The sequence below is a fragment of the Geotrypetes seraphini genome, chromosome 15, assembly GCF_902459505.1.
Source record: "Geotrypetes seraphini chromosome 15, aGeoSer1.1, whole genome shotgun sequence".
NCBI lineage: Eukaryota > Metazoa > Chordata > Amphibia > Gymnophiona > Dermophiidae > Geotrypetes > Geotrypetes seraphini.
The window spans coordinates 2004772-2020251 of NC_047098.1; the positions used below are offsets into that span (position 1 = coordinate 2004772).

Genomic DNA, 15480 nt, shown 5'->3' on the forward strand with positions numbered 1-15480 from the left:
AGCTGGAAATCCAGGAAGCAAATCTAGCATCTGCACTGGGTTGTGCTATTTTACCCAGCCCTTGTTGCGATAATACCTGGCCAGGAGCCAGGCACTATGACTTCCTCTGAACGCATAGTCATGCCCTGACTCCAGCTTGTTAGGATGACAAGAGAGTAATGACCGACACTCCCTTACCCAGGGGGATTTGAAGTCTGCCACCACAGCACCGAGCCTTTTGTACTAAATTGTTGATACAAGTAGTTTGACTTATTAAAATGTATCACCTTAGGTTATTCTTTGAGGACTCCCTGAAGAAGCCTCTACTTAGGTGAAATTGATATTTTATTGGAAAAATGCCTGTGGCTCCTGGAGAAACCATACTTTGGACATTTAAGATCTATTGCATTGTAATGACATGAATAACGGAAGAAGTATTTAGTTTTGATTTTTCCTGACCTTTGAGAAGAAAGGCTTTCTTAGCTCTTAAATCTAAAGGGACTTTTTTCCTCCAATTTCCATGTAAATGTATTATAAAGATTTCAGAAAGAACTTATGTTTTCCTTGACCCAAAACATTTCAAGAAATTCCTCTTATCAAGACAGTCTCCAGTTCCCATAGCTATATCTATTCCTTCCGATGTATTAAATTGAGTAATATGTGGAAGAGAATTAGATAACCCTGCCTAAGTTCAATTAAGAATTTTCCTATGTACAAGATTGTATTGGACCCCTATCTTTGCTGTAATCTTGTCTCCGTCTAACTTTCAGGATTTCCTTTATTTGGGGTTCATATAACAGATACTTGCAGGGGCATTTTCGATAGGACATCTAAGTCTAATCTGGATGTTTTGGGAAAAAACATCTGGAAATCCAATAAAGAAAATGTCTGTTTTCAAAATGACCTATGTAGACATTTTGGTCTTTAGTCCTTTTTTGGCCATTTTCAAAATTAAAAACGTCCACATGAAAAACACACAAAAGCAAGTTTTGCAGACAGACCCAACTATGCAGGCGAAGATACTTTCGGTGCAGTCCTGACCCTTCCACTCTCCTCACCACTGTTTTACCTCACCTCTCATTTTTACAACCTTCCTTCAAATCTTGCCACCATTTCTTCCTTTTCAAAAAATCACAGAAGAGGAAAATGCACATCATCTCTTATCCTCCAAACCCACTATCTATTCCTCTAACCATCTACTCAACTCTATCTCCCCTACAGCCATCCTCAATCTATCATTTCCTACTGCAACTTGTTTCCGATACCTTCAAACATTACAGCATGTTTGAAGGTATCAGAAACAGTTGCAGTAGAAAATGTAAACAACTCCAAAGAAAATGTTCACAGGATACTACCTGCCCTTCAAAGTACTGCTTCATCTAACTTTCTCATTCAAGTTACTTGAAAGTGCTACGCAACACTGTTGTCTCAACTTTTTTTCATCTCAAGCTATTCTTGACTCTCTATAATCTGAGTTTCGCCCTTTATATTCTACAGAAAGTCCATAGTAACCTGTTTGTGCCCAAAACCAAAGATTTTACTCAATCCTCATCCTTCTCGACCGGTGCTCTCAACACTGTTCTCCACCTACATCTCAATATGCTGTTCTGAGTTGGATTTCAGGACTCTCTTCTATCTTGGTTTTCTTCTCATCTCTCCAATCACATTTTTAGTGTATGATCTGGTAGATCCTCCTCCACTGCCATCACACTGTCAGCTGATGTACCTCAGGGCTCTATTTTGGAACCTCTTCTCTCTTTATACTTGTTCCTTTCGTGCTTTAATGTCCTCCCATAGTTTTTAGTACCATCTTTACACTGATGACCCCCAGATCTCTCTCTCTCTCCACACCAGAAATCTAGGCCCAAGGGTCAGCCTGCTTGTCTGACATTGCTGCCCAAATGTCCCAGTCAACAAGAGTAGGGCCAGATAATGATCTCCCCCCCCCAAAAAAAAAAAAAAGGAGGGAAATGGCCTTAAGAGGCCTAAACAACAATTTTATTAAAGTAACAAGTTAGAAGAGTTCTCAATGTCCACCACAAAGCTACGACTCAACAGGGAGCCATGTTTCTGAACTTAAAAACCTGCATCAGGCGTCATAATCTCATGGTAAATTCACAATCATATAGATATTAAGTGAAAGCACATAACCTCGGAAGCACAGGCACAAACGTAATATTGATGACAGTGGTTACAACCTAAATGTCCCATCACCATGTGAAACGGAACATGACCAAAACTGAGCTGGTCATCTTCTTCTCTACACCCATCTTTCCTTCTTCTTCCATTCTCAATTTCTGTGGATCCTTCCTGTCTCCTCAGCTTGTAACTTTGGAGGGGGGTGGGGGGGTTTGTCATCTTACAATGAGTCTAACAGCAGAATCCCCTGATGCAGTCAGAAAGTTTCTTTACAGCACATAAGTACTATTTAATGCCAGCAAGCACCTCTCTATTAAGCAAGATGACCATTCAGGTGTTTTTTTAAACAATGTTGAGTTGTAGCTTTATTTGAGAAGAATGACAAATACATTTTGTGCTATAAACTTCTCGCATCTATTTTTTAGGCTTCTAGCATTTGTATGCAGAAATTTCAAAGTGTGTTTTTGGTTTTGCAAAATTATTCCTGTCAACTGCTACCTTTAAATGCTTGTTCTTCGGTCACGTGATGTCGAGCTACTAAGCAGACATCGGTGGAGTGAGCTCCGAACCCCTCACCCTGCTATTGCCTTCTTTGACCCCCGTGGCGGCTAAGATCAGTGTCCTTTGCGGTGCTATTACCTTTTGGGGAGTTTGGAGACGAGCTGGGAATCTTTGGTGCCCGATGACTTCTCGATTGCCGCATCAAAATCCAGGAAAGAAAGAAAGAAACTGATTTGGGAGTAGGTGGCCACAATCAATTAGTAAATAGAACTTTGCTATAGAATTCTCCTGGATATAATACACAAGAGAAAAAAAGATATAGAAATAAGAAATTTAAAGTAGAAAATTAAAAGAAAAAGAAAAGAAAGATTTAGTAGAGTAGGTAGGCTGGTGGTTTTTGCCGATGGTTACAATCAGGAGCAAGAACTGTGATCATATACAGACACCGGATGGTGCATGTGTTCCAGATCCGAGGCTTTTTTCCACCAAAATATAGGAGAAGTTAACTATGATATTAGAAATATATCAATATTAAAAAAATATTGACACTATCATATAGTGGATAGTGGAAGTGCTTTGCAAGAATAAATAATTGAATCCACTGTTTGTGAATTGAATACAGCTTGTTGGGGGCCCAGAGTATGCCATAACAGATACTGTATAGCACAAACCCAAGGAGGAAACGGGGACTGGTGTTATTGTGTGTTGCTCTGAATATATTATATGAGCTGAAGGGGATTTAGATGTGCTAGCAAACCTGATTTTATATGTGCTTAATCTTTTTCTTGGAGAACACATATTAAAAATCTATAACAAGCTCAAAACTGCTTCTCTAAAACCCAGGATTTTTAGTAAAAAGTTTAATCATATACAGAGTGAGAGCATTATGCAAGCATAGGTGATATTGGTTTGTTCCTTCTCATGCCATTCATCAATCCTTTTGTGACACCAGATGAAAAACAAGCGTAAATAGCTTCCTGCACCATTCCACTCCCCTCTCCCCCTTCTGGGGCTCTATAACCCATTTCCAGTATAATCTGGTAATCGGTGACAGTCCTTTTATCTTCATACACTTGATTTCCACTGAGGCAAGTTCTAACAGATCCTCCTTACAATCAGTCACCAGAACAAGCCCAGACAAGCCCGATGATCCAAAAGGAAGAAAGGATGGCAATTTCTTGCCATCTCATGATCCTTAAGGAAATGGATTTCACTATGACTATATTCCAGACAACAGAACCTCTCAGCACCTGTACAGGTGACCCACACTTCCATCTCCAATCAGTAGGATCAATGCAAAGGGACTTGTTTATGCAGTTCTGTATATAAGACAAAAAGATGCAAGCCCCTCTAATCACTGCTTTGTGAACACAATATACTGACTGGGGCTATTTCAGTAGGGGACTGAGGTCAGAAAGAAAAGGGAAAGGCTTCAGCCACCTGCTCCATCTTCAAAACTAGTAGAAATCAGCTCGCTCTTCATGGTGTGTGCTAGCAACAGGGAGGGAGGAAGTCAGCTAGAGCCGCAGGACCCACAAGCAACCTGATTTGGCGTTCCTTTCTTTTTTAATTAATGTACACCGCACTGGTGTCTATAAATACAAATAAACATCAGTATGATAGAAAACAGTCAGTACCTCTCTCAAAACTAGATTACCTACCTAGGAGAATTCAATCTCAAAATCCTAATCAGCAGATAAACTCTGCTGATATTTTGAATTTATCTAATTTCCTTGAAGAGGTTGGATACTGAACAATTTTCTATAGATTCAGGCAAGGACTGGTGCTTAAACTTTTCTTTAAGTACTAATTTTTTAGCCCGTTACATTAACACAGGGGTCTCAAAGTCCCTCCTTGAGGGCTGCAATCCAGTCGGGTTTTCAGTATTTCCCCAATGAATATGCATTGAAAGCAGTGCAGTGCATGCACATAGATCTCATGCATATTAATTGGGGAAATCCTGAAAACCCGACTGGATAGCGGCCGTCAAGGAGGGACTTTGAGATCCCTGATTAACAGGTGCTAGACTTAGGCATTTCTTTCTTTCTTTCTTTCTCTCTGCCCCCTGTCTGTCTTCCCTTCTCCCTTACTTTTACCTCCCCCATGTCCAGCAGCACCCCTTCCCTGCTCCCCCTGTCCAGCAGTAGCCCTTCTCCATTACCTGCTCACTGTCCAGCATCCGCTAGGCCGGGCAGCCTCGGGGTTTTTGCTAGGCTGGCCCGCTTTGCATTATTGAAGTAGGCCGGCCTAGCCAATGCCCCATGGCTGCTGCCGCTGCTGGTCCGGGGGTGAGAAGGAGAGGCATCGTCAGAAGTCAGCCGGCGTCAGAGATCGGGGCAGGAATGTTGCAGGGGAAACCGCGTCACAAACCGCCGAAGGCTCCTACTGCACATGTGGTGACACGAAGCCACGGATCAGGGATCACGGCCGCATGAAGTTTCAACTGCGCATGCGCGCTAAGGGTTTTATTATAGCGGATAAAGATGTTTATTGTTTATTCAGTTTTTTGATTAAACGCTTTTTCGATACTACAAAGCGTTGTACAAGGTATAAAATAACATTTAAACAAAAATCTAACAATTAAAACATACTTTTCTATGAAAACTGCAAGACTGACAACAATACATACTAGGTAATTATGGACCTACAGGCCATGGACACAAATAGGGAAGGGGGGGGGGAAATACAATTGATGTAGAAAATGTGAGGAACATATAAGGGGACTGGGAAAATAAATGTAAAAAAAGAACAAGTATAGATTAATCTCTAAAATACAATAGTTCAGTTAAAAGCATCTTTAAAAAGAAAGCACTTTAAGTTCCCTTTATGACAAACGTTGTCAGAATGGATGAAACAATTGATTATTTGGAGACCTCAGGCAGTGCAGTTAGGGGAACTTCTACCCCTGTAAGTGTGTTTTGGTCTATGTTTTCAGTTGTCCGAATTTATTTCAGCCAAAGGGCCGAACGTATCTACAACGTGAAGCTCAGTCAGGTTATGTTCAGGGACTGTCTAGCTCCAGCTTTACTTTCCAGTTAATAATGTTGTTTCCGTCTAAATTCAGCTCCACCATCTATTTTTATTGTGGACCAACAATACTTTGTCTTATTTTCTTCTTATCTTGGGAAAGATGTTCTTGTGTTTGCTGTGGATATTTTTGTGTATTTCTTCCTTTATTTGACTGATGTTTGTCAAATGTCAAAAATCATAAATAAAGAATTAAAAAAAAAAAAAGGATATAGGTTCTTCCTGGTAACTCTTACTGCACTTTGGAGTCGGACGACAGAGTTGCTTAGATTGCTTTGGGAACGCTATGTTTCTATAACAACTTAGCGACGACTTGGCTGGCCTCGGTATTCTCTCATTGGGAAAGGTCATTTGTTATTTGTAATTACTTTGGAGGGACGATGTGTTCCTTCTTATTTGTTTTTTGTATTCTAATGCATGGCCACTCGTGATCAAATGATAGTTAGCCTTAGCCTCAGCACCAGGGCTACCAATGGCTGCAGTGAGGGCGAAGAAGCTAAGGTTACAAAGCAGGATGAGCCAGAGCTTAAGGGAGAAGCTAAGAATGCTGAGAGTGTGATTCAAGCTGCAGCCTCAGCACCCTGAGGTTGTGGGCTCAAATCCACGCTGCTCCCTGTGAACCTGGGCAAGTCACTTAGGCCCAGATTCTCAAAAGTTTAACGCAGTCACTAAACTGGTTTAGCAACAGATTATCAGAACAGCTTATCTCTGTCTGTAGCGAGCTTTCAAGCAGTCTCCAACACTTCCATGGAAATGGGCTCTTCAACATTAAAATGAGCACTCCAGGGGATTCTTTAAAATTGCCGAGCCATTCTCCAAGAGCAGCATCAGCTTTTGGCAACAAAAATCAGGGACTGGTCCAGGGGTTCTGATACAGTGACAGCAGCGGGAGAGATGCCCATTCTCTCCCAGCACCACACAACACCCCCGTCTCTGACCCCTCTCCCCATACCTTGAATTAGATGGCTGACCAGAGGGATGCCTACTCCCTCCGGCCAGCTGGCCCGCCTCTTCAAAATGGGCCTTCTCCTCCCCGGTGCATACTTGGATTCACCAGGGAGGGGTCTGAGGCTCTGATTGGCCCAGCTTGTTTAAGGCCCCTCCCATAGGGGGGGGGTCACTTGGCAGCAGGAGAGATTGAACATCTCTCCTGCTGTTGTTGCGTTTTGTTTTTTCTTTTTGAGTTTATTCTGCGCATGTGCCCATTACTATCACTGGCGATGGGCACATGCAAATTTAGCGAGTCTTCACTTCTTTCCACCAACCTCATTTACTTGAGAGTTTTTTGGAGAATAACTCTCTTTTATAAATTCGCTACCAGAACGGCTGCGATAGCTGTTTTAATGTGGTTTTTTGAGAATTTAGGCCTTAATCCCCCCAGTGCTCCAGGTACATTAGATACAGTAGACTGGGAGACCACCAGGACAGACAAAGAAAAATGCTCGAGTTCCTGAATAAATTCATGTAAACCATTCTGAGCTCCCTTGGGAGAATGGTATAGAAAACTGAATGAATGAATATTCAGTTGTCAGAGAACCAGCATTACATCGACTGCAGTGAGTTACACTAATCTCAAATTCATTTGCTTCATTAACAAACCTAGATCACAACAAAAACAGTGGAACCTATAAGACAAATCAGAATAAAAGGATTATATGCAGGCCGGTGCAACATTCTGGGCATTTTTGCACTTGGATGTTACCCCAGTTCTCAAAGGGAAAAAGTAATGCCAGAATGTAAGCATGGGTATGCTGCAGACCATCGTGTACTTTTATCCACATACAGAGCAGATAATTTTCAGAAAAGAATTAATAAATTGTATCCTTATTGCACTACTCAACATATACTGCACTGTAGAAAAGTGATAAATAGTCAGACAATATGTGCCTGCCATGAAGAGCTTACATTGAGTCAATAAAAGCGTTGGTGCCAGAAGTGGGATTCAAATCCTAGCTTCTGCAAGGAAATCTAATACGTTGGCGAGACTACCGCGCATTCACAGGAACTACGTCAATGAGCTGGAGATCACGGTTAGTCAGTGGCTTATAGTGAGGGTGAGAGACGCCTGGGGCAGTGGGGCCCCTCGTCTCGGGCCTCTCCCTGCTGTGCACCCCCCCTCTGCCCCCATACCTCTAGTTGTTCACTATTGCAACCAACGTGCTCCTCGCGACCGCATCCTCTCCCTCCGACATCACCTCCTATGTGCGGCACCTGGAAGTGATGTGGATGGGAGCTGACGCGGTTGCAAGGAGCACTTTTGAGTTGTTAATCATGGTGGTGAACAGCTAGAGGTGCGGGGGAAGGGAAGGCGAGGGGGGGGGCAGAGAGGAGCAAGGGTGCCGGTGCCCCCATCATGATGGCGCCCGGGGTGGACCACCCTTCCTTTACTACGCCACTGCTGTTAGCTAATCACTCAAGCTTCTTTCTTTTAACCTGACCAGATTTTATACCGCCACACATTGCACACCTAGGAAACCCCCTCCCCCCCCAATGAAACCATCACAAAGGAGGTCACATCCCCCTATGAGCACCTACCCTCTCGCTGATGGCATTGTACTTGATAGCAAGCTCATCGCGCTCTGCCCGGCTCTGTGCCAAGAGGTCTTCAACACGAGACAGCTCCTGTTGCAGTATGCGATTCTCCTCCTGAAGGGAGAGCAGGGAGGACATCTCCAGGGGTATTGCTGCAGGCACAAGAGAAGACGAAATGGAGCAAGTAAAGCCTAAGGACAGAACAAACAACACTGATTCTGAGGAGTCTATTAAAAGAACACACGGATCACAGTGGAGAGGAAAGAGGACACGAAGGCCCGGATTCCCTAAAAGGCGCTGTTTTCAGCAGCCACCTTAAAAGTGACCGCTGATGGCTTGACAATTAAGAGAATCAAACCTCTGGCAAAGGTAGTCACCAGAAACGTAGGCCACGGTTTTCAAGGCCTACCTTTGATGTGAATCACACCTCGAGGCATGAGCCAGCACCTAATGCAACTTACAGCATTAGCCACACCTACAGTGGCGTTAGGTGCCTCCAGAGGTGCGATTCTGGTGGTTTTTTTAAGGCGCCTTGAAATTTTTTTAAACAGCGTTTCCTCCTTAACTTTGGCCTATATTCTGTAAACAGCACGCAAGTATACATGCAAGTAGGTTTCCCTGCCACACTTTCCCGATGGTCGTCTTCCTTATCTCATTTCTTGTCTTGTATTCAGCCGGTGGCAATCAATGTTTTGCAGGCCGCCAACAAAGTTAAGCCTGAAAATTCAATGCTGGATCATTAATGGGCATTGAACTTCCAGGTTTCCGGCGGGGTTAAGCGCCATATTCAATGCTTAACCAGCTATGGGATATCGCATAAAGATAGACTGACTTATGCGGTTAACCTGGTCACTTAAGCGCTGAATATTGGAACTGAACCCACCAAGTGGCTATGAAAAGATAAGTTTTAACATTTTTCTTGAGAATTTAATAGGAATTAGAAGCCGCAATCAAACCACTTAATGTTTTACTCCATTTGCCAGCCTGGAAAGATAAGAGTTCTTTCAAGAAATCTTGTCTACAAACATCCTTTTAAGGATGGGAAAGAGAAAAAGGAACAACCACGTGTACAGCGTTCGTTACCTGAAAGTCTGAAATGTTTCAACTTATAACATGGTGCATTTCCAAATAGTCTCATAGCTGATGCAAGCAAATCTGAAGAGTATTCTCGCTTCAATAGGAAGCCAATGCAATTTCCTAAGATAAGGTGTTATATGTTCAGATTTAAAACAGGTTTAGTGACGATTGCTGGCTTTAGTGCATCTGGGCCCTTGAGTTTACCAGCTGCATGGTAAGAAGGAAAGCATTAGAAGGACACATGACCAGAACACTGCAGTGCCTCAGAATAGAGCCACACCACACTCCCATACAGAGATTGCTGATCATTTTAACTAGGAGTCAGACTGTAGGGAAAAGTACCACAAACAAAGGTTCTAGCTGATTCTTTTATCTGTAGCATGGTTGATTTTTTTCTGCTAGAGCCGAGTGTCCTGTGATTTCAACGTCACTTTCCATGAGGTTTTAAAGTATCTCAGAGTGGCCCAAATATTCTACAAGTTTCAAGTGTATTGGAAACTTAATATACCACCTATCAAGTGGTTTACAATGAAAAATTATAAAATTTAACAAAGTAACTAATAAATAAAAGAAACACACACACACACACAAAAAAGCAAGAAGATTATAAGGAGAAAAGGGCAGAATTCCAAAGCCATGATAGATAACAGGGATGGGGAGGGGGAAAAGGGGCATCATTAATTGGCTCGTTTTGTCCTCAAGTGGCTAGCAATGGTTGAGACTCGGACACTCACGAAAGCAGATAGAAGAAAAACCAATGCCTTTGAGCTGTGGTGCTGGAGAAGACGTCTACGAATCTCATGAACAGCTAGGATCACCAACAAGGAGGTTCTTGATCATAGAAACCCAGAGTTGTCCCTGGAAGGAAAGATTATCAGACAGAAACTGACCTATTCTGGACATGCGATGAGGGTCAGTGGTAAAAGGAAACAGGAGAGATCAAAGGCCCGTTGGCTGGATACCATCAAGAATGACACGGGAACGTACATCAAGCAATTGAAAGAAGCCATGGAAAACAGGGAAGCATGGCGAGGACTGACCTTCAGAGTATCCAAGAGTCAGACACGACTGAATGGCTAGTAGTAGAACGGTTAATCAAAGAAAAGAGGGCGCCTGATGTTCAGAATCTAAGTCCTTCAAGACAGAAAGCGTCACTACAACCAAGAGCTGCACAGCTCTGCTCCATACCTGGGCTACTCTGCTCCGTCAGGTTCTCTGTGACTATCTGTCGGATCCTGGCAGGCAGCCGGGTGGGCGGTGAGTCCTCGGTGGTGCCACGAATGGTAAGGTTCTTCTCTGTGGTGGAGCTCAGGATGCTACTTTCCAGCTTCTGCTAGCAAAAGAGAAAACTCAGGTTAAGCAACACTGGGGTAGTTAGACTTGACTCCTCTTCAAGTAGGTCTACAGGCTCTGATGGGTTTCCTCTCCTGCCAAAGTCCCAGTTCAAGGAGTCTGTTCTGTGAATTGCTGGGATAGAGAATGATGCTGAGCAGGTGGAGGCAGGCAGCTACTCCAAGCTCAACCTTGGTCTCTTTTACTTCAGCCTTAAATGGTATGCTCCTAATTCATTGTAAAGAAATGGAATAATCCAGAGCAGTCTACGACCAATTACATAATATGTCCCTGTATGAAAGGATTAGCAATCAAGTAACCTGGTGTCTTAAGTTTATCAAGGTTGTTTTAGAAATGAAGAATAGATTTCCAACATGCTAAAGCAACATTAACTTCTGCTCATTATGAGTAATGTTAAGTTATGGAAAAGGCTCTAACGTGGTCAGGAAAAATAAGAAAAGCATTCAAGCCTGCTTTACATCCTAAAACAAACTTCTGTGTATTCATCCTACGTTTCCTACTTACTGCAAGAATATGTCTGTGTATGAAGGGGAAGAAAACCGAGTGCATGTCTGATACTAAAGGACCAATAGTGGTTGCTGCTTCGGCCTCAGCACCCTGGAGTTGTGGATTCAAATCCCACACTGCTGCTTGTGACCCTGGGCAAGTCATTTAATCCTCCACTGCCCCAGGTACATTTGATAGATTGTGAGCCCCCTGGGACAGAGAAGGAAAAGCACTTTGAGTTCATGGTTGTATAACTAAAAAAAGGCAGTACACAAGTCCCAATCCCTTTCCAACTCTCTTCAAGCAGATATGCAAAGACGGAAGCACCATTGACATTCCTCCAGTCGCTAGGCTTGCAACACCCTTCTCCTCAAGTCACCGCATTGGCTCTCTATCCACTTCCGATTACAGTTCAAATGTGTTCATTCTACAGCTCCTCTATATCTCTCCCTAGGATCTCCGTTCATCGAGAAAGGCCCTTCTCTTCTACTGCCAACACCAGACCACGTTCTTTCTCCCTTGCTGCACGATGTGCCTGGAACAGACTGCCTGAGTCAGTAGGTCAAGCTTCGTCCCTGGCACTATTCAAATCCCGGCTAGAAGACCACTTTTTGCAAGGTTGCTTTTAATGCACACATGCCTGAGAAACTCCCTGACCCCCTACTTGACCTGTTTGATTAGACTGTAAGCTCTACTGAGCAAGGATTCTCTTTTGAATGTTTTAATGTACAACACTGTGTACATCTAGCAGATGTATACAAATAAGTAGCAATAGTAGACCTGGTTAAGTTTACTGAATATCTTTACCTAGCTACCTTTAGCCCAGCTTTTTTCCAAGTAGCCTTGAGCAGTTGTCTTTAATCAGTACAAAATATCAACACGATCCAGTTGAATTATAACTCCTCATCATTCCCATCTTTAACCCCTTTCAAGGGGCTCTGCTCAGACAAACGGTGACAGAACCCACAAGGGAAAAAGCAATACTGGATCTGATTCTCACAAATGGAGAAAGTCTCTCTAATGTCTGAGTGGGGAGTGTGGTTCGATAGAGCAGCCAAAGTGGAGGATGGCCACACAAAACTCAAAGTCCTGGACTTCAAATGTGCAGACTTTAGTAGCATGGAGAAAGGTGACTGGATGGATATAAGGGAAGTGGAAAAACAGTGGTCCAAGTTGAAAGGTACAATAAAAAGAGCTACTGACCTTTATGTGAAGAAAATAAATAAAAATAAGAGAAAAAGAAAACCTATGTGATTCTCCAAACTAGTGGCAGAAAAAATAAAGGCAAAAGAATTGAAAGAAGGTATGAATCTCTAAGTGGAGAGTGATGAGGACAAAGCAAACGTGCTAAACAAATACTTCTGTTCAGCGCTCACGAAGAAAAACCTGTAGAAGGACTACGATTGGTTAGCAAAGTTACACCTGAGAATGGAGTGAATTCCGCACTGTTCACGGAATAAAGTGTTTATGAACAGCTTGAAAAACTGAAGGTGGACAAAACTATGAGACTGGATAGGATCCATCCCAGGACAGTGAGGGAGCTCCAAGAGGTTCTGGTGGGTTCTCGTAAAGATTTGTTCAATAAATCTTTAGAGACGGGAGAGGTTTCGGCAGGACTGGAGAAGAGCAGATGTGGTTGCAGAGATGAAGCGGGAAATTACAGGCCAGTAAGCCTATCTTCAGTTATTGCTGCTGAAGGATGGCCGGCTGGAGGGATACCTACTCCCTCCGGCCAGCTTGCCCACCTCTTCAAAATTGCAGGCCTTCCCCTTCCCGTTGCACGGGGAGGAGCCTGAGGTTCTGATTGGCCCAGGTTGTTTAAGGCCCCTCCTATGGGCTATACTTATAGGGCCTAACGTTTGCTCAGCCCACAAAACATGTATTCGGTCCTCCACGTAGTTCATAGGAATTCTCTCTCTGTTGTTGTTCTGTATATCTGCTAGATGTGAAGTTGGAACCTTGTTGCTAACCTTCTACTGTGTGTGTATGTAAACTTGTTCCACATTCTGGGGTAGAAAACAGACTAAATAAATCAAAACATTAAAAAGAATGGGTGCGAAAGGGGATCCCTGAGATACACCACAATCAGAAAACCATGCAAAAGATAGTTATTATTTTATTTATTTATATATACCACTTATATCCTAAGTGGTTTTACATTCAGATACTTTTATCATTTTCCCGGCAGGCTCAAACTCCATCTAGTGTACCTGGGGCAATGAGGGGATTAAGGGGTCCTTTTACTAAGACGCACTAACTGTTTTAGTACATGCTAAAAATTAGCACATGCCAACACATCCATTATATCCTATGGACACGTTGTTGTGCGCTAATTCGACTACCGCACCTTAGTAAAAGGATTTGCGCAGGGTCAGGGATTTGAACCCACAACCTCAGGCTGCTGAGATTGTAGCTCTAACCACTGCACCCTCCCCTTTTTACAAAACTGTGTTAGTGGTTTTTAGCGCAGGCCGGTATGTGAATGCTCTGTGCTGCTCCCGACGCTCATAGGAACTCTACAAGTGTCAGGAGCTGGGCAGAGCATTCAGCGTGCCGGCCTGCGCTAAAAATCATTATCACGGTTTTGTAAAAGGGATGTGGGGGGGGGGTGTATGACCTAAAATCTCAAAGACAAAAAGCTCCAAAACCATTTTAAAACATTACCTCCTACACCAGTTTATGAGAGGAGAGAGATTAAGATATTATGGTCAACAACGTCAAACTCAGCTGACAGATCAAACTATAAGAAGCCAGCAAAAGCGCTTTTTGTTCATTATGCTTTGAATCCGAAAAAGCAATAATGTGTCAGTACTATAGGACGGCCGAAAGCCATGTTGAAAAGACCAAAGTATTGGAGAATTTATTCAAAAATTCAGAAAGTTGCTTTGAAACTATTAATTCTAAGAGTTTAGTCAAAACTGAAAGCGTTAGCTAAGGGGCGATAACTTGCTGGTACCAAAGGATCTAATGCAGGGGTGTTGTAATCCAGTCGGGTTTTCAGGATTTCGGCCCGTTCGGCCCTGCCCCCTCCCACCTCTATGGACCGCTTTCCTCCTTCTCTAGCTTCCCACTTCCGCTTCTTCAGCCATGTTCGGCTGAAGGTGTTGTAAATCCAACACACTGTTTGTAAATCCAACACACTGTTTGTAAATCCAATACATTGTTTGTAAATCGGCATGTCAATGCGGATCCTAATGTAATTGTTGTGAACCGCCTAGAACTCGATGGGCATGGCGGTATAGAAGAATAAAATTATGATTATTATTAATGAATATGCATGAGATCTATGTGCATGCACTGCTTTCAATGCATATTCATTGGGGAAATCCTGAAAACCTGACCCCCTGATCTAATGCATCAGATTTCATTCGGTTACATTTGATGTGAAGCCGTACAGCACCTGGGTAAATGTCCTCATAAAGGGCTCCTTTTAAATGCCAAGACATCCATTCTATTCCTTTGGGCATCTTAGCATTTAGCGCACCTTAATAAAAGGACCCCAAAGTTGGTTAAAAAATCCCAATAAACGTGTTAATTGTGCTTGAACAGATTCTAACAGTCCTAAACTAGGTGGTTTCCACAAGATAAACCACAGAAAAGTGTCTCTGCAATGCCATCAATAGATTTGCAAACTGGGTTCCATTCCCAGCGTTGCCTCGTCTTGCTATTTCAATTGCAAACAGGAGCCTTTTTGCTTTGCATGCCAAACCTTTCCCAGGGCTGCGCTCGCGGAGGACAATGTCCCTTTCCCGCCCACCTGCTTTTGTGCATCGCGCGGGAGGTCCGGGGGGCTGTTGCGCGCGCGCGCTCTTCTCTCTCGGGAGGACGAGCAAAGCAACCACCCCCCCGCCAGAGGGCGCCCCGCCGAGCGGGCTTCGGTCGCACCTGGATGAGCGCTTCGAGCCGCGGCTCTGCCTCCGCGCTCATGGAGAGGGGAGCGCGCCGCTTCCCGGCCTCTCGCCGCCGCCGCCGCTCTCGCTGTGGCTCTGTGCGCCGGAAGCCCCGCCCCCGCCAGGGCGGGGGAGGAGCTACGTTCTTTGAAGCCGGGCTGACGAGAGAGCGCTCAGCCCCGCCCACAGCGCCGTCACCGCGGCAACGGGAAACTTCCAGGCCTCCCCTTCCTGCGGCTGCGCGTGCCGAGTGCATTGTGGGAATGGAATGTTGCCCTCGGGCTTCACAAGGCTCAATCGTGAATGGACAGAGAAAAGTGCTTTGAGGTTGCTCGCAGGCCCCTCACATCTGCAACCAGCATCCTCTCCGATCCTAAGACTAGCCTCACTGGGTCAGACCAATGACCGGCCAAAACCCAAGGAGTAGCAACATGCCATGCATGCAATAACAACCTTTCTTAAAACCAGCTACTGGCAAGGCGTTCCAGAGCTTAAC

At 43.9% G+C, this 15480-nt stretch overlaps 1 protein-coding gene across 7 annotated transcripts in view; it reads right to left on the reverse strand.

The window, feature by feature from the left end:
• The window catches only part of CROCC (ciliary rootlet coiled-coil, rootletin), a 94946-nt gene extending 79845 nt beyond the window's left edge, over positions 1–15101 (reverse strand). For 4 of the 7 annotated variants that reach the window (XR_004537123.1, XM_033922293.1, XM_033922291.1 and 1 more), the window contains exons 1-3: positions 14980–15049; positions 10444–10588; positions 8182–8330 (exon numbers count right to left, since the gene is read on the reverse strand). Coding sequence is in view for 6 of the 7 variants with exons in the window: in XM_033922293.1 (XP_033778184.1) it covers positions 8182–8330; positions 10444–10588; positions 14980–15021 (336 nt within the window). In the remaining variant the exon portion in view is untranslated. Of the gene's footprint in view, positions 1–8181; positions 8331–9261; positions 9332–10443; positions 10589–14979 lie in introns of those variants that run through there. The other 3 variants (XM_033922292.1, XM_033922295.1, XM_033922294.1) reach the window with 3 other exon arrangements.
• Positions 15102–15480: the final 379 nt, after the last annotated feature.